General features: G+C 40.0%; 1 protein-coding gene across 4 annotated transcripts in view; it reads left to right on the forward strand.

Annotated features, from left to right (window-relative positions):
- Positions 1-27,650, forward strand: part of NR5A2 (nuclear receptor subfamily 5 group A member 2) — a 135,614-nt gene that overhangs the window by 66,760 nt on the left and 41,204 nt on the right. For 2 of the 4 annotated variants that reach the window (XM_078078245.1, XM_078078246.1), the window contains 3 exons: positions 6,278-6,397; positions 12,010-12,117; positions 16,484-16,631. In XM_078078245.1, coding sequence (XP_077934371.1) covers positions 6,278-6,397; positions 12,010-12,117; positions 16,484-16,631 — 376 coding nt within the window. Of the gene's footprint in view, positions 1-6,277; positions 6,398-8,709; positions 8,987-12,009; positions 12,118-16,483; positions 16,632-27,650 lie in introns of those variants that run through there. The other 2 variants (XM_036081533.2, XM_036081541.2) reach the window with 2 other exon arrangements.

Here is a 27,650-nt window from a genome sequence, read left to right on the forward strand (position 1 = left end):
AAAGGGAGAAGCAGGTAGACATATTGAGGTCCTAGATTCCGTGGGCTGTTGGGCATGAGCCAGATGGTCGGTGAAATGGGTATAATGGGAAGGGGTTGGTGGCATGGAAGGAAGTAAGGGGCAGATATCATACAGTGAAACCCCTCTGCCTCCTCCTTCCATCACCTGAGGAGTTAGATCACAGGAAGAGAAAACAATTCTTTGTTGCTCCACTAGAGAAACGCAGAAAGAGGCCAGAAGAGTGCAGTTCCCTGGCTCAGCGTTGACGGGCACGACTTTGCAGCCCAATTAGACAGTGCACCGGGGGGACTTCAGTTATCCCCGAGCAGGGGAGAACTCCTGGTCATAAATCCCTGGGGTATTGCCACAATTGACAGGGGAGTTTTACTGGCTGTTAGTTCTCTTGCACAGTATTGTTTTTAGTGCTTGTTTAATCATTGTTAATGTGAAATCATTTTTCTTGGACTTTGTAGCAGTTTATGACAGAGGCTGCAGATAATCAGCAGCATTCTTTATAAAAACAGTAAAGGATTAAAGTAGTTGTGTGTCTGCCTAGCCCAGAGGAGGTTCTCACTCAGATGCGTAAAAGTTGATTTTGATTTGTCTTGGTTTTGATTTTTCTCTCCCTGCTTCTGAATACCTTTTTATAAATGCCACCATTGTCACAAAAGGAAGCCCCAAAAAATGGATGTCCATTTTGAGGGATTTTTTTTTCTTTTTGCCAGAAAGGAAAAGAAAAAAAATGAACGAATAGCTGGACTTTATTTTTAATGATTGTGAAGAATCCTCACATCATTTTTAAATACTTGGTTTGGTACCAAGAGTTGTTCTAACAGGAGCTACAGAGCTCAGTGAGTGATTCTACAAGGTTAAGTCCTGCATTTAAGTATCCTCTTCTCAGAAGCTTCCCTGACCCCTTTGGGAGGTGAAGCAGGGTAAAGTGCTCCTCAGCTTCCTTTGCACATGGAATTATAACAGCAGACTTATGCTTCTGTCTCTTCCCCTCAGACTGTGATTTTTCTCAAAGGCAGGGATTCTGTCCTAGTCACTTCTGTTCTTCCCCCACCAAGTTTCTTTTCTTTCCTTTTTTTTTTTTTAAAGATTTTATTTATTTATTTGAGAGCGAGAGAGAGAGCACAAGCAGGGGGATGGCAGGCAGAGGGAGAAGCAGCCTCCCTGCTTAGCAAGGAGCCCATTTTGGGACTCAGTCCCAGGACCCCGGGATCATGACCTGAGCCGAAGGCAGACGCTTAACTGACTGAGCCACCCAGGCGTCCCCCAACCAAGTTTCTAACAAAGGCCTAGAACACCAGCCTTAATGATCAGAAGTAAGAGATGGCTTCACGTCCACTTTTAAATTACCAATCCATGTCAGTAGAATGTGTTCCTTAAAAATCTTTCTTAAAGTTTAACCACAGTGATTCATGATGTCAATTTTCAAATCCGCCAGGGAAAGTGAAATCACAGTGTAGTTTCCAGATTCGTAAAAGGTAAAGGGGAGGGGGCAACAGAAAGGTTTTGATAAGTTAAGTGCAGGCTTGAGAAAGTTCTACACATTTTTCTTTTTCTAATTGTTTGCCCAAATCCACTGTTCTTAGGAGAAAGCCCGTGTCTCTAATGATTAACATTCTGGGTTGTGGGAAGTGTGCTTCATTAACAATATGTGGCTTGTATTCCTTTACACACTCATCTGTAACGTCAATATAAATAGTTTCTGTGATGAGTAACTAGGTTTCTGAGATAAGTCCTTCCTTTTATTACAGCTGATAACACAGGATTCTAGGAGGCGGTATAGCTAACTAGCGAGAGGTTTTGATACATAATGCAAATTATACTCATTCAGTCCCCCTTCTGAGCTCCCCAGATGCCACCCTAAATTGTTTATTGACAGTATTCATACCTGGAGAATTTACTCAAAAGCAGTGGATTCTTTTTCTCCTCTTCCCCCTACCCCCCACCCCATGTCGCCTATAACTCTCTTTTCCAAAGAAAAAATATCTTCAAAATTGCCAGCTTTTCTTATCTAGAGATAAGGATCAAGTCGGTCATCAAATTTACCCCGTGCTTTTATTCATAGAGCTGCATAAAAACTTTGTCACCCAAAGCACCGTGAAGCTGCATACTCACCAATTTCAAGATAACATGAAATATGACATAATCAATTATGGAAAATAATGAAATGGAATGTTGGCATGGAAAGCCCCCTCGGAGAGTGTTAAAACAAGGAATCAATTGCTCAGGAGGAGTGTTAAAATTACAATCAGTCAAGAAGTCTTTACGAAGGGCCAGCCGTGGGTCCGGACCTGCCAGCACATGTGGGAAGGGTCAGATGCATGTTTCTGGGGTGTTCATCGCGTGGGGCAAAGATGGTTGTTTATTCCACCAACACGGAAGGACTTGCTTGCTCCTCTTGTGGGCTAGGTACCAAAGATACACAGGTGAAAAGCAGAAACTGTGCAGAAGGGAAGGTAATTCAGTCATTTGTTTTTTGTCTTAACAAGCATTTATAAAATGCATCTTTTTTTTTTTTCCTTTTTTGTGCCGGGTGCTGTGGTATGCACTGTGGGAGCTCCAGCTGCAGGTTCCACCACTGTCCTCGAGGGGGGCAGACAGATTCACAAGCAATTACAGTACTTTGCAGAAACAGGGTGATGACAACAAAGATCCTATGTTAGACACAAAGGAAGAGATGATGCCCCGAACAGTACAAAATATAAAACCAAAAGTGAAATGCTAATTACAGAAAATAGACATGTTCACCTATTCTTGCAATTTCTGAAGCAGCAGAGGAACCAGGAAATATGCAGATTTTAAAAGCCTGTCTATCTTCTTACTGCGTCTGGACATAGGCAGCAGTGGGCAGAAGTGGGGATGAAAAAATATCCAGCCCCCCCCCCCTTACTAAGAAACTTACAGAGGATGTGTGAAAACAAAACCTTTATTTCTTCCTTGGCAATTGGCCGGCACTCTCCTCTCTCTCTCTCTCTCTCTCTGTCTCTCTGTCTCTCTCACACACACACACATACATACACACACAGAGTTCGGCATAAAATCTGAAAATGATACACCCCATTCTTTTTCTGAACACGAGACAGAAATATATCTTTGTTTGGAAGTGTGTCTTCAACATCCCAAAAGAAAAGGTGGCCAGGAGAAGTCAGATTCTGACTTACGATTCGAACATGGCCTGATGCCGGAAAACTGTTATCATAGTATTTCTGTCCTGTTATATATGAAAATAAGGGACCATCATATGCAAATGAAGAGGAAGAAACCCTTAATGAGATAGCTCCCAAACTTATGCTTCTATTCATTTTCACTCCCCCCTTTCTACTTTTCTGTGTGGCCAGTGGATAATCTCTTGGCTCTTTCATCTTTCCAAAATGGGAACAATAAATGCACTTTGAGGAGTCCGTATTCCCCCATCCATTTTGAAATTATTTGCAACATTAACATGTATAATAATTGTTTCTGGGGAGACAATCTCAGAGGGGAGTATTTTAGGTTTCCCTGAAAAGAGTGATAAATAACTAAAGCTTCATAGCTCTCTCTCTCACACACACACACCCCAAAAACCAAAAAACTTACAGTGGAACCAAATTGTCATCACAGACTGATAAATTTGAAATAAGATGCTGTCGTGTTTTTGCTGAAATGAGAGCATAATAAAACCCAGGAGAGCAAAGTATGCTTTGTTTTGAAATCACACCAAGCATCTGGCGAGACAGTTCCTGGAATGTGCCCTGGATGCTACAACATGTATGTTTTTGGGACATTTGGCCACTGCTCCTTGTGACAACAGTTTATGGAGAACATTTAGCTGGATCTACATCAACTGCTGCCCAAGGGCTGACTTGTCACACCATACAACACTGGAGATTTTTCTGTAGAGAAGAACATGACCTCCTACTGTCACTAAACCACCAAGTCATGTTTGGGTGAACATTGTCCCCCATGAGAGTCATTTTCACAAGGTAGGGACTGCGTTTGTCTTGCTCACCATTATATCCCAGGTCTGGCACTCAAACCCACCAAAGAATCAGCTATTAAAAATATCGATTTATTTAATGAATGAAAAATTTTTAAAAGATTTATTAATTTTGTTTTTTTGTTTATTTATAGATTTTATTTATTTGAGAGAGATAGCATGCCATAGAGGCAGAGGGAAAGGGAAAAGCAGACTCCCTGCTGAGCAAGGAGTCTGACTTGGGGCTCAGTCCCACAACCCATGAGATCACGACCTGAGCGAAAACCAAGAGTCGGCCGCTTAACTGACTGAGCCACCCAGGTGCCCATGAATGAAATTCTTTTGGTCAGAACAGACTAACTGGTTCAAAGTATTTCTGATGGAGATGTTTGGGGATGTGTTTTCCTGATCACAGAGCCTGATTGTAGTTTTGTGTAGTTGCAATACTACTGCTTTTCTCCTTCTCCACAGAATCCGTGTCCATCAGGCACAAGCCCTCTGTCTGATGTGTTTTCATTTGTGTATTGTTTTACAGTTTACGAAGGGGATTTCCCATCCACTACCTTATTTCATCCTCACAAAAACTTTCTCATATATTTTTAGGTGAGAAAATAAGTCTTAGAGAATTACGTGGTGTGACTAAGCTCTCACAGCTGGAAAGTATAGAATTGAGTCTTGAATCCTTCTCTGTACTATGAGTTCAGTGCTCCCTTGACCATGTTCACTATGTCCCGGAGTCATGGAAAGAAAGTTAGTCACAAGCTCTTATCAGTACTAATCAATGTATGAATGGAAACTTCCTTAGAATCAGCCAGCTATCCAGAGTTCCACTGAATGGCCACTTAAAAATGAATTTGTTAAAAGTAAGTCAAATTAATTTCATTTAGAAAATTCTAGCACCTCCTGATGTAATTTGGAGACAGCCTAGAGCTTGAGAGAGCGGAAGAGAATTTTTTAGGCAGCTCTCTGAGCCCTATTTTCTCATCTATAAATTTAATATAATGATACCAGTTTGGCTAACTTCGAAGGCACGTTCTGTCAATTAAATCTAAAGCAATACACAAAAACTCTAAAAAAAAAAAAAAAAAAACTACACAATGTATCAATGTCAGGTGTTACTTTTTTTTTTTTTAAAGATTTTATTTATTTATTTGACAGAGAGAGACACAGCTAGAGAGGGAACATAAGCAGGGGGAGTGGGAGAGGGAGAAGCAGGCTCCTGGCTGAGCAGGGAGCCCGATGTGGGGCTCGATCCCAGGACCCTGGAATCAGGGCCCGAGCCGAAGGCAGACACCCAACGACTAAGCCACCCAGGCGCCCCCAGGTGTTACTTTTATAAGTTCACAGTGTGTGTCTAAATATGGCCACTGCATTTGGAAAAACCGGGGTCTTTGGGTGGTATATATTACAAAACGAAGAGCACACTGTTACAAGTAGCCATTGCAATGGGTCACTATGCTCTTCACATTCAGACTGTGGATATGTGAACTGTCCGTGAAATAAGTATGGTTTTGTCATTGAAGAATGTCAATGAAGAATTTCCCCTGGAGGACAAGGTGAAATAAGAATAAAATGCCCACTGTGACCCAGCACATTTCATTTTAATCCTCATGGCAGTCCTGTGAGGGAGGTAATGTTCTTGGTTCATTTTCCAGTTATGGAAACTGAAGTTTAGAGCGTTTTTGGGAAAATCATCCAAATCATAAAGCAAATGTAGATGAGCCTCAAGACCATGATTGGTGATTATTCCAATCAAAATCGAGGACAGTTTGGACACACACATCAGTTAATACTGATGCCAGATAAGGCAGTGTGTCTCTTTATCTTCCAAAGTCATTTGTGCCGGCGTGCTAATTGTCTTTTAAAGAAATCTCAGTTTGGCAGCTTGCTAATATCTGTGTACTATTTTAGCTTTGGGTCAATGTATTAAACTCTAGATACATAAGCACAGGCTATTTGGGGCCATTCTAATGGGGTCTAGCGAGGACAGTGTGAGGCGCCTGGACCTCCCACAAGCAAACTCTAATAGCTCTGTTAACATTAGACAGACCGATCTAATGGAGGGCCTTTTCCTAGCAGCTCATTGATTATAAATACTACTCTTAAGTATTCATATGTGGCCTAAAAAGTATTTATCCAAATGAAAATAATGATTTTCAGGAGCAGCGATGTAAATTCTGAGCATTTGTGCCATGACGACCATTGGCAGAGACTTCTTGCTTATAGTGAGTTCTCTTATGTAGAAAATTAGGCAAAAATAAAAAATGTAGTGAATAACAGTGTCATTTTTTTTTTCTATTTCTTTTATAGGTTGATGACCAAATGAAGCTGCTTCAGAATTGCTGGAGTGAGCTCTTAATTCTCGACCACATTTACCGACAAGTGGTACATGGAAAGGAAGGATCCATTTTCCTGGTTACTGGGCAACAAGTGAGTATAGAGATCCCCCGCCCCCCAAAAATGTCTTTTTATTAAGCATGTTCAGAATGGCAGGAATTTAACTAGGTCAGAAGCACTCTGGTGCTTTGAAAGGGAAAGATTGGCTGCAAATAATTTAGAAAAGCTGACTTGGTGCACTCTGTTCCTACACCGATGATTACAGTTAAACTTGTAAAAGCAAAACATAATCACAAACATTCTGCTGCTTTCACTCTGCTGGGATTGAAAGTTGTGCTTTGAAGGGTCAAAACAACTGGTAAATCAGAATTAACGATTAGTACCCAGCATTTTTTCCTTAAGTTTCTGCATTAATCTACCACACTTGTTTTGTCAGCTATTTAAAAAGCTGATACATTGTAGAATCCTTACGATTTTGTCATCATAATGGTGGAAGAGACTGATTCAAATATCATATATAAACTAAATATTTGGCATAAAGGCAAATGAAGGAAAAGGGACAGGGGTTCCAGTTTTCAAGAGCCAGCCATCATTGAAAAGGAAAATAGAAAAAATTACTGTTAGTTCCTACTCCTTTCTTTTTTTTTTTTTTTTAAAGATTTTATTTATTTAAGAGAGAATGAGAGAGAGAGGGAGCATAGGGGGGGAGGGTCAGATGAAGAAGCAGACTCCCTGCTCAGCAGGTAGCCCAATACTGGACTCAATCTTGGGACTCCAGGATCATGACCTGAGCAGAAGGCAGTCGCTTAACCAACTGAGCCATTCAGGCGCTTCCCTACTACTTTCTGAATAGATATTTGCTTAGTCAACGGATACTTACTGAATATCCAACAGTGTGCCAGCCACTATTCTAGGGCATTGGCATGCATTAGTGATCAACACAGAAAAAGATCCTATCCTCACAATGCTTAACATCATAGCAGGGAGAAGCTGACCATAATGAATCATCTTATAACAAACCTGTATATAAGAAATGTATAATGTATTAGAAGTCAACGTGCTGTTGAATAAAAGAAGAAAAACAAACTGAGGGTTCTAGAGGGGAGGGGGGTGGGGGGATGAGTTAGCCTGGTGATGGGTATTAAAGAGGGCACGTTCTGCATGGAGCACTGGGTGTTATATGCAAACAATGAATCATGGAACACTACATCAAAAACTAATGATACAATGTATGGTGATTAACATAACATAATAAAAAAATAAAAAATAAAACTACACACAAAAAAAAAAAGAAAAAAGAAAAGAGAACATGCTGTGCAAAGGGAAATGCACACATACCCACGGGGGTAGTAGGTTGCATTGTGACCCAAGGATTTCCATGGTCAATAAGAGTAGTTGCTTTTGTCTTAGTGAGAAGGTGACGTTTTAGCAAACACTTGAAGGAGGAGAGATCGTTGTTGGCTTCATGGATATCTGGGGAACAGAAAGTATTCAATGGACCTAAGTCCAACTTTATAGGATTTTGGCATGTCCCTCCCAGTTCTTAGCCTTCATTCAATAACTGATGTGTTATTAAAATAAATGCACGGAACATAGTGATTCCATAAGTCCATTGGGTCATTCCTATTCAGGCATCGCTCCAGCATTCAGCAATGCTTCCATACTTCAGGACTCGGGCACCGTGATCTTTTACATCCAGCCATAAATGTTTATGTGCTGTGAAACCACAGCAGTGCATATTTGAAAATGAAAGGCTGTCTCCACGCCATTTGCTGTATTATTAATAAATCACATTTTCCCAATCAAATTAAAGGCAAGCACTATTTCAGAGTTTTTGCAAATTGGATCAATTCAACCATCTCCATCACTATCTGGTCCCTGTTTTTCTGTACATCTCATGAGAAAAGTCTGCTAGACGAGAAAATAGTCTCATGGGCTTGACTTTCTGTACTTCCAAATTTTTGTTAAGCATTTTCATCCAGGGACCCAAGTCTCTGGAGGAAATGTACCCATTTCTAGAGTTTAATCACTGGGTATGCCTCCCAACCCTCTCTCCACCCCACCCCCGTTCCCCCGCCCAGCCCTACCCAACTAGGAACTGCATTAGAAGGAGCCTCAGCCCACAAATTAATTTGATTTCATTTCCTTCTAAGTTTCAGAAATGAAATGGGTTTGTGCCGTTCTTTCTCAAAGCACTTCCATTCTTGCTCTTTAGAAATACTCCTTATTTCACATTTCATTTTGCCTTAAGTGCTGCCCCTGGGTAAAGGTAATTACCATTTAAAAAGTAGAGAAAGTGCATTTCTTGTCTCTCTGATTTTCAAAACCAAGAACAGTCAGAAATAGATGGTATTTATCATCTTTAGTATCAATTACTGCTACTTCATGTTTTGTCATCACAACAGAATACAGAACTCCCTGGTGGAGAACTAGTTCTTCCCTTTCATCTTTCCTGCCACCCAGAGTCTTCTAGCTCCCTCCTGCCCTCGTAAAGTGAGTCACCTTTCTGTCAAACCCCTCTCCTACCCATTTCCATCCAATCCAGTGGAGAGAGCCTCATAATGATTCATTATAACTGGACATTCTGATTTATGAAAATTGTGGAACAAACCTTGTATTTTCTATTGTGGAATAGGCTAGACAAAACATTTTGAATCTATCTCTGGGCTTCCTGCAATTCTTTTTTTTTTTTTTTTTTTGAGGATCTAGCTGGCTTTATTAAGTGATTATGAATTGGGTAGCATTCCATCTAGCAAGTAGAGAAATGCTCCTGCAATTTCTTTCTTCCTTTCTTTTTTCTTTTCTTTCTTTTTTTCGGGGGGTGGGGGAGGAGGGGAAAGGAGGGAGGGAATCTTAAGCAGGCTCAGTCTCCTGACCCTGAGATCATGACCTGAGCCTTAATCAAGAGTTGAAAGCTTAACCCCCTGAGCCGCCCAGGTACCCCATCCCGCAATTTCTTAAAGCAAAAGAAGTGCTATGAAGGAAGACTTTTCCAAACAAAGCATGCAATCTTTCCAAGAGAATGAGAAAGATATTTTAATGTGGAGTCATAGACATATTTTTACATCTCCCCAGCACCCATTTAGTGCTGAATATGTTAGGTGCATGATAAATATTAGCTCATGGTACCAAAGTAGAACCACCCTATCATAACCTAAGTGCTTAATTAAAACAAGTTAACTTGGACTCAACACCCAGAGTATGCATCCCCACCATGTTTCCACATCTCATCTATACCTTTTTATACCTTCCCATTTTCTGTGGTGGGGCTGAGACCCCAGCACTGGTCCGACGTTCAGAAGTTGCTTTTCACTGCAGTAGGCTCCCCAGCCTGAGATGCAGGGATATAGGTGAAAATATTAAGTAAAATTTTCTTAGAACAGTAAATACCTCCCTGGCTGCAAGTGTGGGAAAACCTAGATTTTTTTTGTTACAACAACAATAACAATAATAAATTATTTGGAGTATGCTAGTTTTAAGAAGATTGTTAAAGTAATGCTGAATGGAAAGGAAAGACTATATGAAGACTAAGAGTAGGGCAATATTCGGGGGGGGATGATTTGTTTTTTTTTATTTGTTTGTTTGTTTTTGTTTTTAAAGATTTTATTTATTTATTTGACAGAGAGAGACACAGCGAGAGAGGGAATACAAGCAGGGGGAGCAGGAGAGGGAGAAGCAGGCTTCCCGCTGAGCAGGGAGGCTGACGCGGGGCTCGATCCCAGGACCCTGGGATCATGACCTGAGCTGAAGGCAGCCGCTTAACGACTGAGCCACCCAGGTGCCCGGATGATTTGTTTTTTTTTAAGATTTTATTTATTCGAGAGAGAGAGTGGGGAGAGGAGCAGAGGGAGAGGGACAAGCAGACACTGAGCTCAGCGTGGAGCTAGATGTGGGGCTCGGTCTCAGGACCCCAAGACGTGACCTGAGCTGAAACCAAGAGTAGGATGCCCAACTGACTGAGCCACCCACACACCCTAGGGAGAACATGATTTTTAAAAGGAAAATGTATGGAGGGAGTTGAAGAAAGCAAAAAGAGAGAGAACTTCCTCTTTCTTAGTATATAGTCTAACAGCAGGGAAACTACAGATAGAGTATATTTTCATTACTAGTGCAGGCTGCTTGCTCTCTGGTATGAAAATTGTGTGTGTGTCTATTATACACGTTGGTCTAGTTTAGAATCAAATTGACCTGTGTTCGAGTTCCTATTCCAAACCTTACTAGCTATGCCTTCTTGGGCAACTCCCTTTACTGTTCAAGTTTCAGTGTCCTCACCTATCCAGTGGGGGTTGTAGGGGAATCTGCCTCAGAGAATTGCCATAGGAATTACAAGAAATAGTTCTGTAAAGTGCAGACATGAAAATTAGAAGCTATCAGAACTAAGCTAACATGAAGCTGACATGTATGAAGTCAACAGCCCTATGAAGAAAGTACTATTTATTATTACTATCATCCCCATTTTACAGATGAGGAACTGAGACAAAGAGAGGTAAAATAATTGGTGCAAGGTCAAAATACAACTAATAAAAGCAGTAGAATGTTCCAATCTAGGAAGCCTGGTGCCAAAGTTAGTGTTTTGTTTTGTTTTTTTTTCTTTTGCGATTTTATTTATTTAGTTTAGAGACAGAGAAAGAGTGAGGGGAGGAGCAGAGGGAGAGGGACAAGCAGACTCCATGCTGAGCGCAGAGCCTGACACAGGGCTCGATCTCACGACCTGAGCCAAAATTAAAAGTCAGATGATCAACTGAGCCACCCAGGCACCCCATTGTTTTGTGTTCTTAACCAACATACTGTACTGCTTTTCTATATACCTCACAGATGCTGCAGAGCTTGCTTTCACCATAAGCTCTCAGTTGGGTCTTCATGTATAATTTCTGTGCATGACAGCTTCTATGGAACTTCCAAGCAAGACATTCATTTCTTTATTGAACCTAAATACATAAATGGCTTTGTTTTATTTATTTATAAATTTTTTGGTGTGGCATTGTAAACACATCGTAAAAATAAATTTTAACATCAGAAGTATTTTAACATGATTATTACTTACCATTTTAAAATTATTTCAGCATTAAGAAAACGCTAGAAAGAAGGAAAAGGGTCATTCATAATGCCACCACCCTAAATCAACTGTTTTTGTTGAGTTTTCTTCCTAAATGCGGGGTTTTCTTAGTTTTCTAAAGGAAATAATTCCTCTGCCACCAAAACACATTGACCTACTACCACAGATTTGTGCAGAATGTGAACTTTGAAACAATGCTAGAAGCCTCAAGTCATGACGTTGATATCATGGTGAAAATAAACAACATTATTTCAAGGTAGCATGTAAAATACCCCTATGGGCAGCTGAACACTCACCTACAGGAGAAAAACAACTTGATTCACTTAATTTAAAAACATTTCTGAAGGCCTGATAATTGAAGGAAAATTGAAGATGTGGTGGAGGGGAGTTAGACACAGTCCTGCACTCAGTGGTAATAAGAGGTGTAATTTATCATCTAATGACGGTGATGACTGAGCCTTGCATAGTGCTTTGCACTGTGCACTTTCACAGGTAAGCTGCATGACACAGGTTCAGATAAGATGGGAGGAAGGTTCAGAGGAGGAAGTGCAAAGGGAGTCAGATGGGCATGTGAAGCTGTCCAGATTCCAGTTCTAGAAGGAAGTGCCTTATTTCTACAGTGACAGTGTTTGACCAAACTCCTTTGCAGGTGGAGACAGAAACTGAGAGCAGTGACAAGGAATTTCTGGATAAAACTTTAACTAAACTAACTAACGAAACTCCACCACATTTTTCAGCCTCAACCAGAAGAAATACAGTACTCCCAAATCATTCATTAGAAATTTCCAGGTTTGGGGTGTCTGGGTGGCTCAGTCTGTTAAGCATCTCCCTTCAGCTCAGGTCATGATCCCGGTCCTGGGATTGAGTTCCTCATTGAGCTCCTTGCTCAGCAGGGAGCCTGTTTCTCCCTCTGCCTGCCTCTCCCCCTGCTTGTGTGTGGGTACTCTCTCTCTCTCTCTTTCTCTCTGTCAAATAAATAAATAAAATCTTTAAAAAAACAAAAGAAATTTCCAGGTTTGCTTATAGAATTTTCTCAACTGCCCCGTGGTGATTTCTTCTAGAACAAATGAAAATATTTTATTTATTTATTTGACAGAGAGACAGCGAGAGAGGGAACACAAGCAGGGGGAGTGGGAGAGGGAGAAGCAGGCTTCCCACCTAGCAGGGAGCCTGATGCGGGGCTTGATCCCAGGACTCTGGGATCAGGACCTGAGCCGAAGGCAGACACTTAACGACTGAGCCACCCAGGCACCCCTATGCTGTTTATTTTAAGATTAATAAATAGTATTATTAAATATGCCTCAGTCTATAATATCCTATAGTCCTGATACAAAGGCGACCCAGGAAGCAATTTTGTGTCAGCTTGAGCATGCATGTACTGTCTACACAATGCTTTATAGCAACTCTGCTAGACAAACTAAGGAATGCAAGGCCCCAGGTACTCCTTGACCCAGTATTCTGGTATTTTCTTCCTGAACGCATCTCACGGTAAATAATGTGGTGCATTTGTTACAACAGAGAAGGAAGAAAAAGACTAGACTGAATTTTTTTTAAGTGAGGGGGATCTCCAGGGAACTGCTACTTGGAGCTTGAAGAGAGAGAAGAAAGTTAGATAAAATAGCATAACTTTTCTCAAAAGTCCCATGGCTAGCGTGCCTGGCACATTATGTTCGCTGAATAAATGTTTGCAGAATCGAGTCCCTTCATAGTTCATTGAGATCTAGAGTAATTGAAATAATCCCACTGCAAAGAACAGCCCAGGGCACTACTACCTAGTATTGAAATGAGGATTTGATGCTTCACACCAAATTTCTTACTTAAACCTAAGGTCAGCCATCATGCATTCATTATGTCTTTTAATCAGACATCTATATAAGCATATGTTAAATAATCTTGTTAAGCAAAAAGGAAATAATTATCGGTAATATTATTAATTATTAGTATTAGTAACTTATATAATAGTATTAATATTATCAGTAACATCTGGATTATCAAATCAATTCTATATTTTTAACATCTTAGAATTATGACAAGAATTCGTTTCTATCCAGTATTTTAAAAATATATGCACATAAAACATATCTGTGTGTATATATATATATACTTATATATATATAAAATAACAATAGAGTTCTTTGAAGTGGGATTGCTTTTAGTATTTGCATATTGTAGCTAATTAACAGCCCCTGTAACATCATCCTAAGGGATAGGCCTACCAGCAACTTATTCATTATCTTCTATTATTGTGTATCATATTAAAATGACAGGCATCTTACAATATACAAGTCATCAAAAATTTCAGTTATTAGAACTAAAAGCAATTTAGTTAAAACTGTTTCTACCTTCATGATGAGTGAAATTTATCCAAAGGGGACATCAGCTTATAGTATTTCTTCAATATCTGCCTTGAGTTTAATGGCACAAAGATTACATGTAAGAGAGCAATAAATTAATTTTACTAAGTACATAAAAGACAAGGCCAGCTGCTCCTAAAATGAGCACAAACTCTGCATTCAACAATGAAAATATAATTATGTTTGTAATAAAATGTAAGGAAGTTGCAGATCTGTGTGCTGTTTCGGGAATAAATCACCTATCCTCCTTCGGAGCCATGCAATTTGATAAATTATCCTTGAAGGAAGTGTTATTGGAGCTCCCATTTAATAAGCATGTTTGAGCTTTCAAATTAGCATGTAAATAAATGTATAGCTATAAAGTTGTTGGTATGCCAATTGATTTCCTGAAGTTCAACTCACTAAATGTCTCTCAGTAAATAGAATCTTATGAAACATTTTCAGTTCCTTTTGGGTATAATACACTATATTTTCAAGTATAAAATTCTAGGACTTGAACTTAGTATTACACACCTGTTAGAACTGTACACATATCGAATTTTAATTAACCGATCTTTAAAAAAATGAGGTTCTGGTTAATTACTACATTTTCAAGCATGCTGTTCTAGTATTTGAACTTCTTGCATACTTGTTAGAACTATATACATATCAAAACTTAGTTAACTTTATACTATGAAAAATTAATTAGTACCAACATATTTGTGGTTTATTGTAGTGCACTTTCCTTTTTGAAGGCTTCACTTGTGATTTTGATTAAAATGTGCTATGTACATACTAAGCTCCGGCTGCAGTGCGTTCAACAGCTGATTCCAAGCTTAAATTGGTAGTATTAACCCAAGTACTCTCATTTACTGATAATCACAGAAATGGGAGGCACCTTATTATCCTCTAGCTTAACTGCTTTATTTAAAGATCAGGAAACCAAGGGATGGAGACTCCATATGACTTGCCCAAGATGCTTCATTTGTAAATGGCCGTGTTGGCCCAGATCTCCTGTGTTGTCCCAGTTTTCTTCCACCTCTGTGACCCCACGGGGCCTTCCTGCTGTCATTCACTCACCTATCCTATTTGTCTCTGTAGGATTTCTATTATTACCTGGGGGTAGTGAGACCATGTATAGTTGCTAAAGAATTGAGAGCTCAGGCACCACTTTTAAGTAAGAAGAACTTCCCTGGAGTAGAAAGATCTCTTGTAAGAGAACTGGCAAAGTGGAAGCTGAGACATCCCTTTGGGGGCTAGGCAGATCATCATAATGCGTTCCACAGTGTTCATCTGCTTGTCCTCTCTGCTTCCCGCTCAGGATTCTGGTTGCCTGGGTCCCAGCCCTTTCTTTCACACATTCTGAAACAGAAACCAAAGGAGTTCCTAGAACGCTTGATGTTTAAATTTAGTGGACAGAAGCCAGCACATGGACAAAGCAGGGAGGACAGTGCTGTGCTTGATACAAGAGCAGACCTAGAACACACATTAACTGTGCCTTTTTCATGCATAGTTGACTCTATATAAACTGATTGACACCTTTGGGGGTCGTCTTTCCACTGACTCCTAATTTTTCTCACTCTTGAAAAAAGGTTTCTGTATGCCCAGTATTCTCTAGTTAAAGCTGAAAATTCAACTCATCATATTTACACAATAAAAAAAAATCCATTCTGCCTTGTTTTTAATTGCAAATTCTACTCTAGGGACTAGTTCTCCTGCTTAGGAGGCAGCCCTGTGCCTTCTCCTGGAGAAGCAAGTGCAGTCAATTATGGTAATGAAATGTCAATAAATATAAAAATTTAATACAGTCTGCTCCGGGTGAGTGGCAGATGAGGACTTGCCTCCCAGACAAATTTGCTGCTGCTGCAAATATTAAATGCACCTGAAAGAGTATCTGGTTGCCTGAGAGCTCTCCGGTACAAAAAGGATGGGAGCATCAGGTACCAACTGGGCTTTCCCATTATGCTATAATCCAGCAGCAAAGCCAGTACCATCATTGACAGCCATCCCAACATCTTAACTTATTATTATAAGCTGCACTTTTTATGTCCCCCTGAATAATCTAAGATTGGTGCATTGCAGCACCTTTTTTTTTTTAATGAAGAAGAAAATAAGCCCTTTTTGTTATGTTTTCCATATCAAGAAATTATTCCTCTTAATAAGATCATTGCTGTCTTTAGAGAGAAATGTATTAATAATCATATGAATGAAAATAGTAGTTGTTGCTTTTTAGGAAGCAACCCGCTAAAGAATAATCTAAATGCGATTCTTTCATCATCCACAAGCATGCATTCTTGGACAATGACTGCTTTAAAACATAGTCTCTTAATAAAATAAAAATGTAAACATACCTCTGCCTTCACTTTCCTCATGCACTAATGTCATCGTGTGCACGTAGAATGCTGTTCTGGATTCAATTTTTTTTGATAGTATAGTTTTCTTTAAACTGATTTGTGAGAGTTAAAAATTTTAACCTTATGTGATAATGTAATTTCACAATAGAAAAAAGATGAAGGTATATATATACCTGTGGAATTAGGTAGCCAAAATCTGTTCCCTACAAAGCTTATCAAAATGATTAGATTTATCAGCATAATTATGATGCATCTCAGAATCATAGCATGTCTCAAACCATTTTCATGGGGAATGTCCCCTCTGTTACAAATCTATAGTGCAATCTGATTTTACCCACAATTCCTAAAAGTTGCAAATAAAATATTTGTTTCTGATTCTTTTTTGTTGTTGTTGTTTCTGATTCTGACAGTCATTACAACTGATTCTGTGTTGCAGGTGGATTATTCCATAATAGCGTCCCAAGCCGGGGCCACCCTCAACAATCTCATGAGTCATGCACAGGAGTTAGTGGTAAAGCTTCGCTCTCTACAGTTTGATCAACGAGAGTTTGTGTGTCTGAAATTCTTGGTGCTCTTTAGTTTAGGTAAGGAATCCTTTTCTCATACTCTGTACAACCAGATGTTATTAGATGATGCCGAACTCTGAGTGTCGTGAAGTCAGTGCATGCTTTTGTTCTACCGAGATAATGCCCTCCTTTTCAAATCCCTAAGTCGTCAAGCGTGAATACATTCTTATGTATATATTTCTGCATGACTCAGCGCCTGTGAGTAGATGCGTTGGGGCATGGAAAAGGAGTTCTTAGATGGGAGTCCTGAAGTTTCTCCCGTAATGGACATGATGAGTAGGCAGCAGCCATAGAAGGCCGAATGGAGATGGCTTAGGAAAGACGTATGGTATCAAATTGTAGCCATCCTTCTGCTGTTGATCATTTCTGTGTGCCTTTTGTTAGAGCTTGCAAGCTACTGCTGTTTTTATTGTAAAATATGGGTAGTAATTAAAAACCTGTTTCTTAAATCTCGATCAGGATTAACCAGAGAATGTTTATAACTAGATGCATCACTATTCAAGTATATAAGATGATGGTCGTCAAGGGGAAAGGATGCTTCTTTAGGAAAGCTTTGGAGACGAAAGATAACTAAGCAAGACAGATTGGCTAAATCAAGGTTCTCAGTGAGTCAGTTGAGAAAAATCACCACTGCTTGGAATAAAAAAAGGATTAAGGAGATGGATTTTTATTGACTTCAAAGGAACAGATTTTTCTGCCTGTCCCATACTTGATTTCTGTATTTTCTTGGCTTAATAAAGCCAACTTAAATAAACTTTTTGCCAAGTCCATTTATTACTTATTGGCAGACAGCTGAGGGAGGCAACTTCCCCTGAATGAAAAAAAAATGCAGAAATCAGATTTATCAACATATGTTTTTTCTTTAGTCTTCAGTTATAAGATAGTTGTGAACTCATAGCCTAAGAAATAAAACAATACAACAAACTGCAAAGTAAAACAGATGTGTCTACTCTCCAGATTTGGTACTTTTGCTTTAAAATTCCTCCTGACAGCGTTGCACAACTGTTGCTAATAAAGGGATAGTTTGAAGTAATAGAACCAGAGTTAATTTTTCACATGTAGTCAACATTTAAAATAAGAAGAACGTTTTCATATTTTGGAAAATGTGATAAATATAGCAGAGAGAAATGTTACTGAAAATTTGAAAAGACAACAGAATTTCATAGATGTAGTGTTCAAAGGTTTACAGTGCCAGGACTGGATCCTGTGTGGTTTCTGTATTAACCACTATAAATAGGAAAGTTCTATTCAAGTGAGTCAACATCTTTTACCCATGAACAGTTTTTAGAAAATCAAGAGGAAGATAGCACAGGCCTGCTTGCTCTAATCTCACAAATTGTTCTGGTGTATGGCAAGATCTTAGTCTTTTCAACTAGCACATTTGATCAGTAATTAAATGGAAAAAGTGGTAATATATGTGTAAGGACTCTTATAGCATCTTAGTGAAAAAATATTTAAAGAGAGTCATCTCACTTCAATGGTATTTTACATTAGTTGAATAACTGCATTACATTTGAAGATGTAGACATTAACCATGGGCCATGTTTTGTTTTCCTCACTTTTATCTTCCTTCATCATTTTTCAAAATTACTAGGTTCTCTGCCAATACTAAGGAAGTAGGGGCTGGAGTGGTGGTTCTGAAGGGCTTTCAATCTTTGAACCTCACAAATTATCATCCTGAACCATTGGGCCATGTATTTCCCAGAACCTCAACCACACACTCTCTTATTTGAATGTGTTGACTGTCAGGAGTCTGGGGACCACTGAATAACTAACTTAGTGTCCCTTAAAATTCTGCCTGTTTGTTGTTTAAGCAAAAAAAAGAAAGCATGGCTTTCATATCAGAGGTAAATAGAGTTTTGGCCAAAGTTTATTTTTTTTTCTCAAGAGTTTGTTTTTAAGGAAGCAAGAAGATGGTAACTGGCAATAACGTTCAGGTAGTTTCCAATTTGCAAATGGAAACTATTTCCCCCCAGAAAAACAATAATAAATAATCTTTTTTGGGCAGCTTTATTGAGGTGTGTGGATAATTAACCTTTGGGTACCCACGCCAGTCCCCAAACACCTGTTTTGCCTGTAATGGGAATGAAATCATAGCAGAGCCACCCTTGAAAGCTGAGCCCAAGTCCAGATTTGATACCTGCTCTCTCAAACCCTCATGAGCTTGCACACACACCCCCTACACCCCCGCCCCGAGTCTGAAAACCGATACGTTCTGATCCCAGCTCAGCCTTCAGACTCTCTGATCCTGGAGTAAAACGAGGACTTTGTGGACTGATCATAGGTCAGGGGCTGCGTTGAGAGAGGACTGCAGCAGTATTCTCTTGGTGGGTGATGAAACCGTGTTTACCACGTGGAGCTGGTGAGAAAAAGTAGGATGTGAGCCCTAGCAGGTACAACATTCTAAGCCAGAAGAATGTCTGGTGCAAAAGCATGAAGGCAAGAAAGAGCAAGACGAGTTTGAGAGCTAGTTGGAGATCAAGATGGCTTGAGGGAAGCCTCAGTTATGACCGGAGGGGTGGGCAAGAGCCTGGTCATGGAGGTCCTTAAGGCATTCCACAGATGCTTCCTGAGCACTTTTCTGTGTCAGGTGCTGAGGTGGACACTGGGGACACAGCGGTAAACAAAAGTAGGCGCCATGATCTTCATTCTGTAGGCAATTAGGAAGTATAGCTGCATTCTTTTAAAAAAGGGGTGAAGTATGGTTAATGGAAGTTGATTTGCTTTTCTGGTAGTAATGTGAAAAGTGGACTGGAGACAAACAAGGCTGGAAACTTTGTGTTCAGAGGTGGTTTTAATACTCCGCGGAGATAGGAATGCGCTGACATGAACAAGGTATAGGATGCAACCATGTGACAGAGTTAGGAAGATGAAGGCCCGCATGAGTCTCAGGTTTCTGGGTGCTTGAACCAGAATAGAAAACTCTAGAGGAGCAGTAGCTGATTAGCTGAGCCAAATCAGATTCCAGTAGAAACCATCCTCCTCTTAAAAGTCATTCTTCACTAAAGCTGATTCCTGATTCCATGAAAAGCTAATGACAGGGCTAACTTAAATGTATGGCTGACTAAAAATTTTCCATTCCACTGTCTAATTTCTTTTTTTTCTTCCTCAAATTGTATCCAGGACAGACATCAATTAGTTAAGCTGGTTGAAAAAAGAAGTAAAAGTAGAAAATGCTCCCTCTCTCAGAATATTTCTGTATATAATATAGTAGGCTCTGGGGGCCCAGTCTGCTAGTAATGTTTTCTTAAAATCCTGTTAAATTTATATATATATATATATATATATATATATATGTATAAAATAATTTTTAAAAATTTTCCTTAACTATGAGATAACATAATTTGAGCCTATTGATAACTTGGCAGAAGAGGAGATACTCTACATTGGCTATTTAAACCAGATGACCCAAGAGAAGATAAAATTTTTGATGTTTATCTCTCGGTTTGTACTCCCACCTTCTAAAAAGGAATCAAAGTGACTGATGAAAGGAAATTTGCTGTCTGTCACCAAATGCAGAAATAAATCTCATAGAAGTATGTGGAATCATGACCCCCAAATAATGTCATCATTACATGTGTTCCAAAGATGAGCAGAATTCCCACAAACTTGATCTGAAGACAAATGCAGAACTGGGAAGCAGTCACCTGGTTTCTGACCTCAGCATCCTGAATAGTGTCCTTACATGTTCATGCCCGTCAGGAATATCACTGTGACTTCAGTGCTCAAAGCAACGAGTAATCAGAATGTGCCAACTAAGATGTTACTCTGGCCTTTGGATTTTCTTAGCCCCAAGACTCAATGGCTGGATGCTGCCGGACTCTTGTTATATCCCAGGTGGCAAGAGAAAGTACTAGAGGCATATTGCATCTTATTTCCCCTAATGAATGCCCTTGATTTGTTGTAAATTATTCTCTTCTTTGCCCAGCCAGTGTTTCTCAAAGCACTGTTTTGTAGTCCGCTGAGTTAAAGAGATTGTTATTCTCTTTGAGGGGATTTTCCCAGCCTAAAAAGTAACTAGTATGTGCCCCAAGTGTAGGCTCTCTAAGTGCACTGGCTAGAGTGGAAGATTCTGCTCTGCCTTTTCTGCAGACAATGTTCTAGACTGGGTCTCAGGTGGGCTTAGAAATTGTCCTTCACTTTTCTCTGTATCCCAGGTCTCTGGCACATTGCCTGGTACACAGTAGAGGCTTAACAAAATATTACTGGTGAAAAAGATGCATACATGGATTTACTTAATTTTAAATTCAAAACAAAGCCTTCACCAAAGTGGTTTGTGACATGTAATAGGAGGTCGTCATATCTCAAGTTCAGGTTGGTTTTCTGAGACTAGTTTCTTCAGAGAACTCTCTGATACCTCCTCAAAATTAAATTATTTCTATTATCAGTTTGCATTCTCCCAATGTATAAGGGGAGATGTTCATTTATTAGCTCTTTGGAAAAGCTGACTTGCAGAAAGACTAGAGAGAATATTCATGGCTAACACTAGGTGATAAATGCATGTCTGTCCCAAGCAAATGCAAGATCATAGGCTTTCGGCCCATGTCAGTTAACAGTAGTTGAGGAATGTGGTACAACTCCTTCTTGATATTGATGGAATCCTGTCTACGCTGAAATGGCTAGACAAAATCGTATCTTTGTTTGTCATGGTAGCTCTTTGCTTCACACACAAAATTTCCAAATTTTGAATGAAGTATTGATTACACCATCACACATCCCAGGCAAGACTCATCCTCATGGAGGCAGACCCAGGGAAGATGGGTTGTGGTTGCCTTGGGGAATGGCTCACCTGGGAGAGCTACCGCCCATTAGATGCCCTCACCCAAAATGCCACCTGAGCCTTCTCGATAGAGAAGCACTGAACGTGCAATGGGCATAGATCAAGAACAAAGCTGGCTGCACAGTTGTTCGATTCATCTCCAGGTTTGGTTCAGGCATTCTTTAGTGTCAGACCACAACTCCTTTACTTTCAAAGAGTGACACACGTTATCTCTAATGTAAATTACCATCCAAGCAATTGGTGAAATGTCCCAGGATAAAACAGTATATTTGTGACTTGACCCACAAATTGTAAAGGGTTTAATGGATGAACATTTTCAGGCCTTAAAAGACCTGTGAAATCATCATTTGGAAGGAGAAAATGAACAAAGCTTTTTTCCCCGTGTCTGTTGTGGCTACTTTGAATATCTAAGGCTTACACTTAGTACGGTTGTTCGGTTGTTCTAGTACTATTCATGAAGCAAAGGCTTTTTATCTATCAGATTAATAAACTAGAATGTCCATGAACACAGGAAGTATATCTGTTTTGCTCCTAGCATACCACCTGACATATATAAGTTTTTAAGAAATATTTATTGCACTCATGAAAGAAGGCTTTTGTTTCCAACTTCTAAGTTAAAAAAAAAAAAAAAGGTAAAGGGAACTGGAAAAATTAGTAATAATAACAACAAAAATACAGGCACAAAATTTGAAGAATGAGAGGCTAGCAAATACCTGTGGATAAATATTAGAGAATTTGACATCTTTTTCACTTTAGAAGGTAAGGATATGTCTTCGTATTATGAAAGGGATTCTCATAAGGAAAAAAGAGACTAAATAGAATCTTCCTTTGTGAATGAAATAATGAATGGAATTAAGTACTGATGATCAGTATTTAGGTTCCATTTGAATTGAGACACTCAGTGTCCAATACCAAAATGAGCCATAGAAGGAAGTGGCAGAAATGCTTTTCTCCAGTAGTGTTAATAAAACATCTTCAGGTGGGTAAATCACTTAGTTTCTCTCTTAGAGAAAGAAGGACCTAAGAGATCGTTTCTCTCACTTGGTAGTTGTAAAAACTAGGTAATATATCCAACATTTTAGGGCAGAGCCAGGTCTAGAACTAACATCCCCAAATGTTAGGCTGTGTTTTCTCTGCTACAGCACATTGTCTTCTTCAGAGACATTTGAACTCATCAACCAATATTTTTAAAATACTACATACATACTCAGTCACCTTTTATATGGACATAATGATGGAGAGAATTAGGACAATTACCTGAGGAATATGGAAGAAAAAGAAAACCAAACAGGGAACTGCTTTATATGAATTTCCAATCTTCATTGAATATACTAACTAATTATAAAACTTTTTCCTCCGCTTGGCTTCTAAATAAATCATAAGCTGTTTTTGTTTGTTTGTTTCATGATGATGTGAACTCTGGGTTTCAGGGCTTCACGAAGTTTGTAGAAAGCGTTTGCCTCATAACCTTGGTACCTCCCTCTCCAAAGAATTCCGCCTTACAGTTTATTGTTGCCTAGAGGTTTGGCATTTTCTTTGGATTATTTGCTGGACTTTAGGAAAGTTAAATGATCATAAGCCTTTATTACTTATTCGTCTTTTTTTTTTTTTTTTAAAGATTTTATTTATTTGACAGGGAGAGACACAGCGAGAGAGGGAACACAAGCAGGGGGAGTGGGAGAGGGAGAAGCAGGCTGCCCGCGGAGCAGGGAGCCCGATGTGGGGCTCGATCCCAGGACCCTGGGATCACAACCTGAGCCAAAGGCAGACGCTTAACGACTGAGCCACCCAGGTGCCCCTACTTATTCGTCTATTTTATCATCTATTTGAGCTCCTTGTAATGTTAAAAGGAGAAAATGAACGAAAGTAACTTGGTGATCATCCTCTTCCTCTTTGGTGGTCATTGGTATTAAAAACTCTACAGTAGAAAAAGAGGAACCAAAGGGGTCTATAAGGTTGAGGAGATAAAACTCCTTGGTGGGGAGAATTAGGAAATTCTGCCTTCAGGTAGAACTTCCCACTCTGCCCAGGGGGCCCACCATAACTCTGCTCGCGCATTTTGATGTTGACATTGTTAATAGTAAATAAAATTTGCACCATGTTTACTAGCTGGAAAATGTGGATGAGTTTAGTCTTTGGGTGACGAAATTTATTTTCAGCGATTAGCTTTCCAATAGGCTTAGTTTTTGTTATAATAGGTATTCTTTTCTTTATTTTAACTTTTACTAGTAATTCTGCTTTGTTATTTAAATAAAGATCTATCCCTTGTTTTCCCTTTCCTAAGAATATCATTTCTCCTTCTGGCTTTCAATGTCGACCTGGCCAAGTCATGATCTTGGTATCATGAGGTCGAGCCAGTGTGGGCCTCTGTGCTCAGCATGGAGTCTGCTGAGACTCTCTCCCTCTCTATGCTTCCCACCTCCGCTCTCAAATAAATAAATAAATCTTTTTTTTTTTTTCTTAAAGCCCCCTGCAGAGCAGGTGGTAAGGCAAAATGCCAACAGGGAGATGGGTTTCATGTGACCCAAGCCCAAGTTAGCACCTCTGTGCAGAGCTTAAGACTTGATCACAAACAATCCCATATGGGAACTCTCATCACTGTGAGAACTGACACACATATACACTTCGTTTGAAAAATGAAGGCTTTATACACGGGCAAAGCATTGCACAGCAACTATTGATCTTACATCTCACTTAATAAGAGACAACTGGGACCTGTAGGAATATTAAGCATGCAGTCATGAAGCGTGGCATATAGAAGTTTCTGTGTTGGCACAGCCCAGAAAGCATGGCAGTTCAGTCAGGACCCCTGGAGGGAAGACTCCTTGCTTTTTTTTGCTCAGTGAGAAAGACTATTATGAAGTGCCACCAAGGCTGGTGTGTTCAGTCCTGTGCTGAGAAAAGCCTCCCCCGTGCATACCCCCCTCATCCCATCTGCTTGGTTGTTTGCTGCCCCTGGGAAGGCTATCCTAGTCATGCAGAGGAGGGTGAAAACTGGTTGCTCAAACTACAGTTCCACCCTCGAACCCAAGTCCAGATGTTGGCATGGCTTTGCAGTGTAAATCATGACGAGGTTTTTCAAAATCGCACCTCCTGTGCTGAAGAAAGAGTTTTGCAGGATCACCTGATGATTGACCAGTTACGAGGTGGTCCTGAGAAAGAAAAGTTGTCCTGCCTCGGGCTGGCCTCTGGACTCCTGCACCCACCTTTCCTGAGCTACAAACCCCTAGAGGGAGTGTGCATGGGGATACGGTTGGCGTCCGGCTGCTCCTTCCCCTCAGTGCTTCCAGAGTATCCTGGAAATGTCCTAGAACACCCCATGGGAGAAGGAAATGTAAGGTGTTGCAAAAAGAAAGAGGATAAATTTTTTTGCCCAGTTCTCCAGGGGCCCAGCAGCTTGCTGGGTCTGAGGTTTTTTGCCATCAGACTAAGTGTCCCCTTTTGTGTAAGGGGTGGGGGTGGCAGAAGAAAGCACAGTTCTAAGCAGAGCAACAGGAACAAAGGGAAAAATGAATTTGCCTTCTCCTTTTTTGCAACATTAAGTCCAGTTAATAAAAGAGGTTTCCAAATCCAGCAGAGAAATTTGATCACATTGATTAAACTCTGTGTTTGCAGTGCCTAAAGCAAAATGGACTAGGCACTGTATAAATCAGAGAATGAGGCCACAGGTATGGTTTGCTATAAAGCAAACCTACAGCCAACCTAGAAAAGTGAGATAGGAGAGCCTGTTCCCATTCCTTCGTTGACTGCCTCCCTCCAGAAGTGTCAGAAAAACTTCAGAAGGGTGGAAAACTTGTACCAATTTATATTTGTGCACATCACAATGTATGTCTGAATATTTATTCCGTTTTGAAGCAAGCGCAAGTCTGCATATCCTAAGATTCTATTTACGTGGTCTTCAAACAGCAAAAACCAGTCTTCCCATTATGTGGTATTTGTCCTTGCCGAGGTTGGTCACAGTATTTGCTTTATGATAGCCTTCCTCTAAATATGATCAAACACCCACATCCCATACTGCAGACGCTCCTCTTCTACACGTGTGCGTGTTTGCACACTCACGCACTCCTCGCCGACTGGCCTGCCTAGTGATGCAGTGCGTTCCTCTCACATCTTCTTCACCCAAGTGCATTGGTTAAATTGTTCCTCATGAAGTCAGAGAGGCAAAAGAGGTATCCCAGGGTTGTTCTTAAAATTAGCATTCAGTCTCGGCTTTTACCTTTTCACATATGATATTCTAATTTAGAAAAACACTCACTAGACACTTGTCATATAACTATGCATATCTTCATACTAATGCTTCGCTGATATATATGCAGCTGAGGATAATGCCGGCAAATAAGCATTTCCTGAAATTTATGTAATCATTTGAAATTCAGAAAAGATTGATTAGCATTCAAGGGATGCCACTGTTCAATATTTACACCATAGAGATTTGGCAGAAGCAAATAATGGCACATAAAGTTGATGCTTGTCTTAATTAAATGCAGTATAATAGGTGTTGTGTGGATTTCTTTTTTTTTTTTTCTTTCAGTGAGCAAAGCAGTTTAGCAATGACCAGATATAATTCATTTTGGAGTTCTAAGTTTGAACTTAATCAATACGTATTTACAGCCGTGGAAGAAGTGATTATCATTTGTTATCTGCTGGCACAAGAATATAATTGCCTAAATAGCATTTATTTAGGCATATTTCTGAATAGCTTATGCTTAAAAATATTTATTATTTTTTAGTTGTTAATACTAATATTGTCATTTTGCTAACTAGTGCTATTTAGTGAGATGATTTTTCAGAGATGTATTGGCCCGGCAAACTGGGACTAGCCAACAAGGGAAACGACGGGAACGCTGCCTGCTCGGCTGGATGCCTCTTCTTGTTTCAGCAGTACCGACCGCTCTGTTAAAAACTGCAGAATGAAGTGGCTGTACTAGGCCCCACTCAGGAGAGGCTAGCTGGTTAACGTGGTCCATGCAGATCCTACATGCTAGTGAACTGGACACCCTGGGGCCTCAGGGTGTTTTTCTAGGGTGGAGTCCCTCAGTGACTCACTTCTGAGGAATTCGTTACACCTTCTTTCTAGCTTACTGCTAACATCCAATGAGTCCAATCTTGAGTTCTGGCCATGTTTGGTTGAGAGGGTTAAATTCCAAGCAGACCAATTCAGGCCCGGAATCATGAACAAATAGTTAGTGTAAAGGCCTTTCGTCAGTTTGAAATAGTGAATTCGACAACATATATCGAGTGTCTACTATGGGGCAAAGCCAGTGTACTAGTCAGTGTATGAATGGGCAACGTACAGTCTTTCCGAAGAGAAGGAAACTCCTCGGTATGGTACAGAACCGCACTTTGGACCCAGGGGACACTTGTGAAAAAGGTATAGTGTATCAAGTGGAGAGTCTGAAACACTGCATGATGCGCTGGCCACTGCTTCCCTTCTCTTCCTTTCTGTTCTCTTCCCTCTTTCCACTGAACCAGTGCATGCTCCACACACACATTAGTCCCGTCCATCCCATTTTGTCAATGACAAAACCTTTCTTAGGACACCCGGCTGGCTCAGTCAGTAGAGCGTGGGACGCTTGATCTCTGGGATATAAGTTCAAGCCCCACGTTGGGTGTAGAGATTATTTAAACATAAAAAAAACTTTAGGGAAAAAAAAAACCCTTCCCAATCCTCATGTTACACAAATCTGACAGTGATCAGGGGCATAAAAAGAGGTGGGACAGCAGGAGGTGCATGGGGTCACCAGGACCCTCAGCAGGGGATACTGTACCTACCCCCCAAACCCTGGGCTACCCAGGTTTTTGACAGAAACTTTGGCCTCATCCCTGAATGGACACCAAATCCTAGAATTGTACCATAGAAAAGAACCCACCACGTGTCCAACCACCTCTCACTTCTGAATAAGGAAATTGAGACTAACAGACATTGAGTGACTCATGCACAGTTACTCAAGAGTTGGGCCTTGCACTGAAGTTTTAGACTCCAAATACAGGAAAAGAGCACAGACATGGATTTCAATACTGAAATAGTCATACTGAAATTTTAATACCGAAATCCCACTTGTGCATTATATTCAAAATTAAATACTAGTTTGGGGGGCATCCTTTTTAACTAAATCTTCAACATGTTATTGTGATGCATAAAAATGATTTCTCAGAAGAGCAAAGCATGCACATTACTTTTTTTTTTTTTTTTTTAAGATTTTATTTACTTGACAGAGACACAGCGAGAGAGAGAACACAAGCAGGGGGAGTGGGAG

Source organism: Halichoerus grypus, chromosome 7, assembly GCF_964656455.1.
Source record: "Halichoerus grypus chromosome 7, mHalGry1.hap1.1, whole genome shotgun sequence".
Lineage (NCBI taxonomy): Eukaryota > Metazoa > Chordata > Mammalia > Carnivora > Phocidae > Halichoerus > Halichoerus grypus.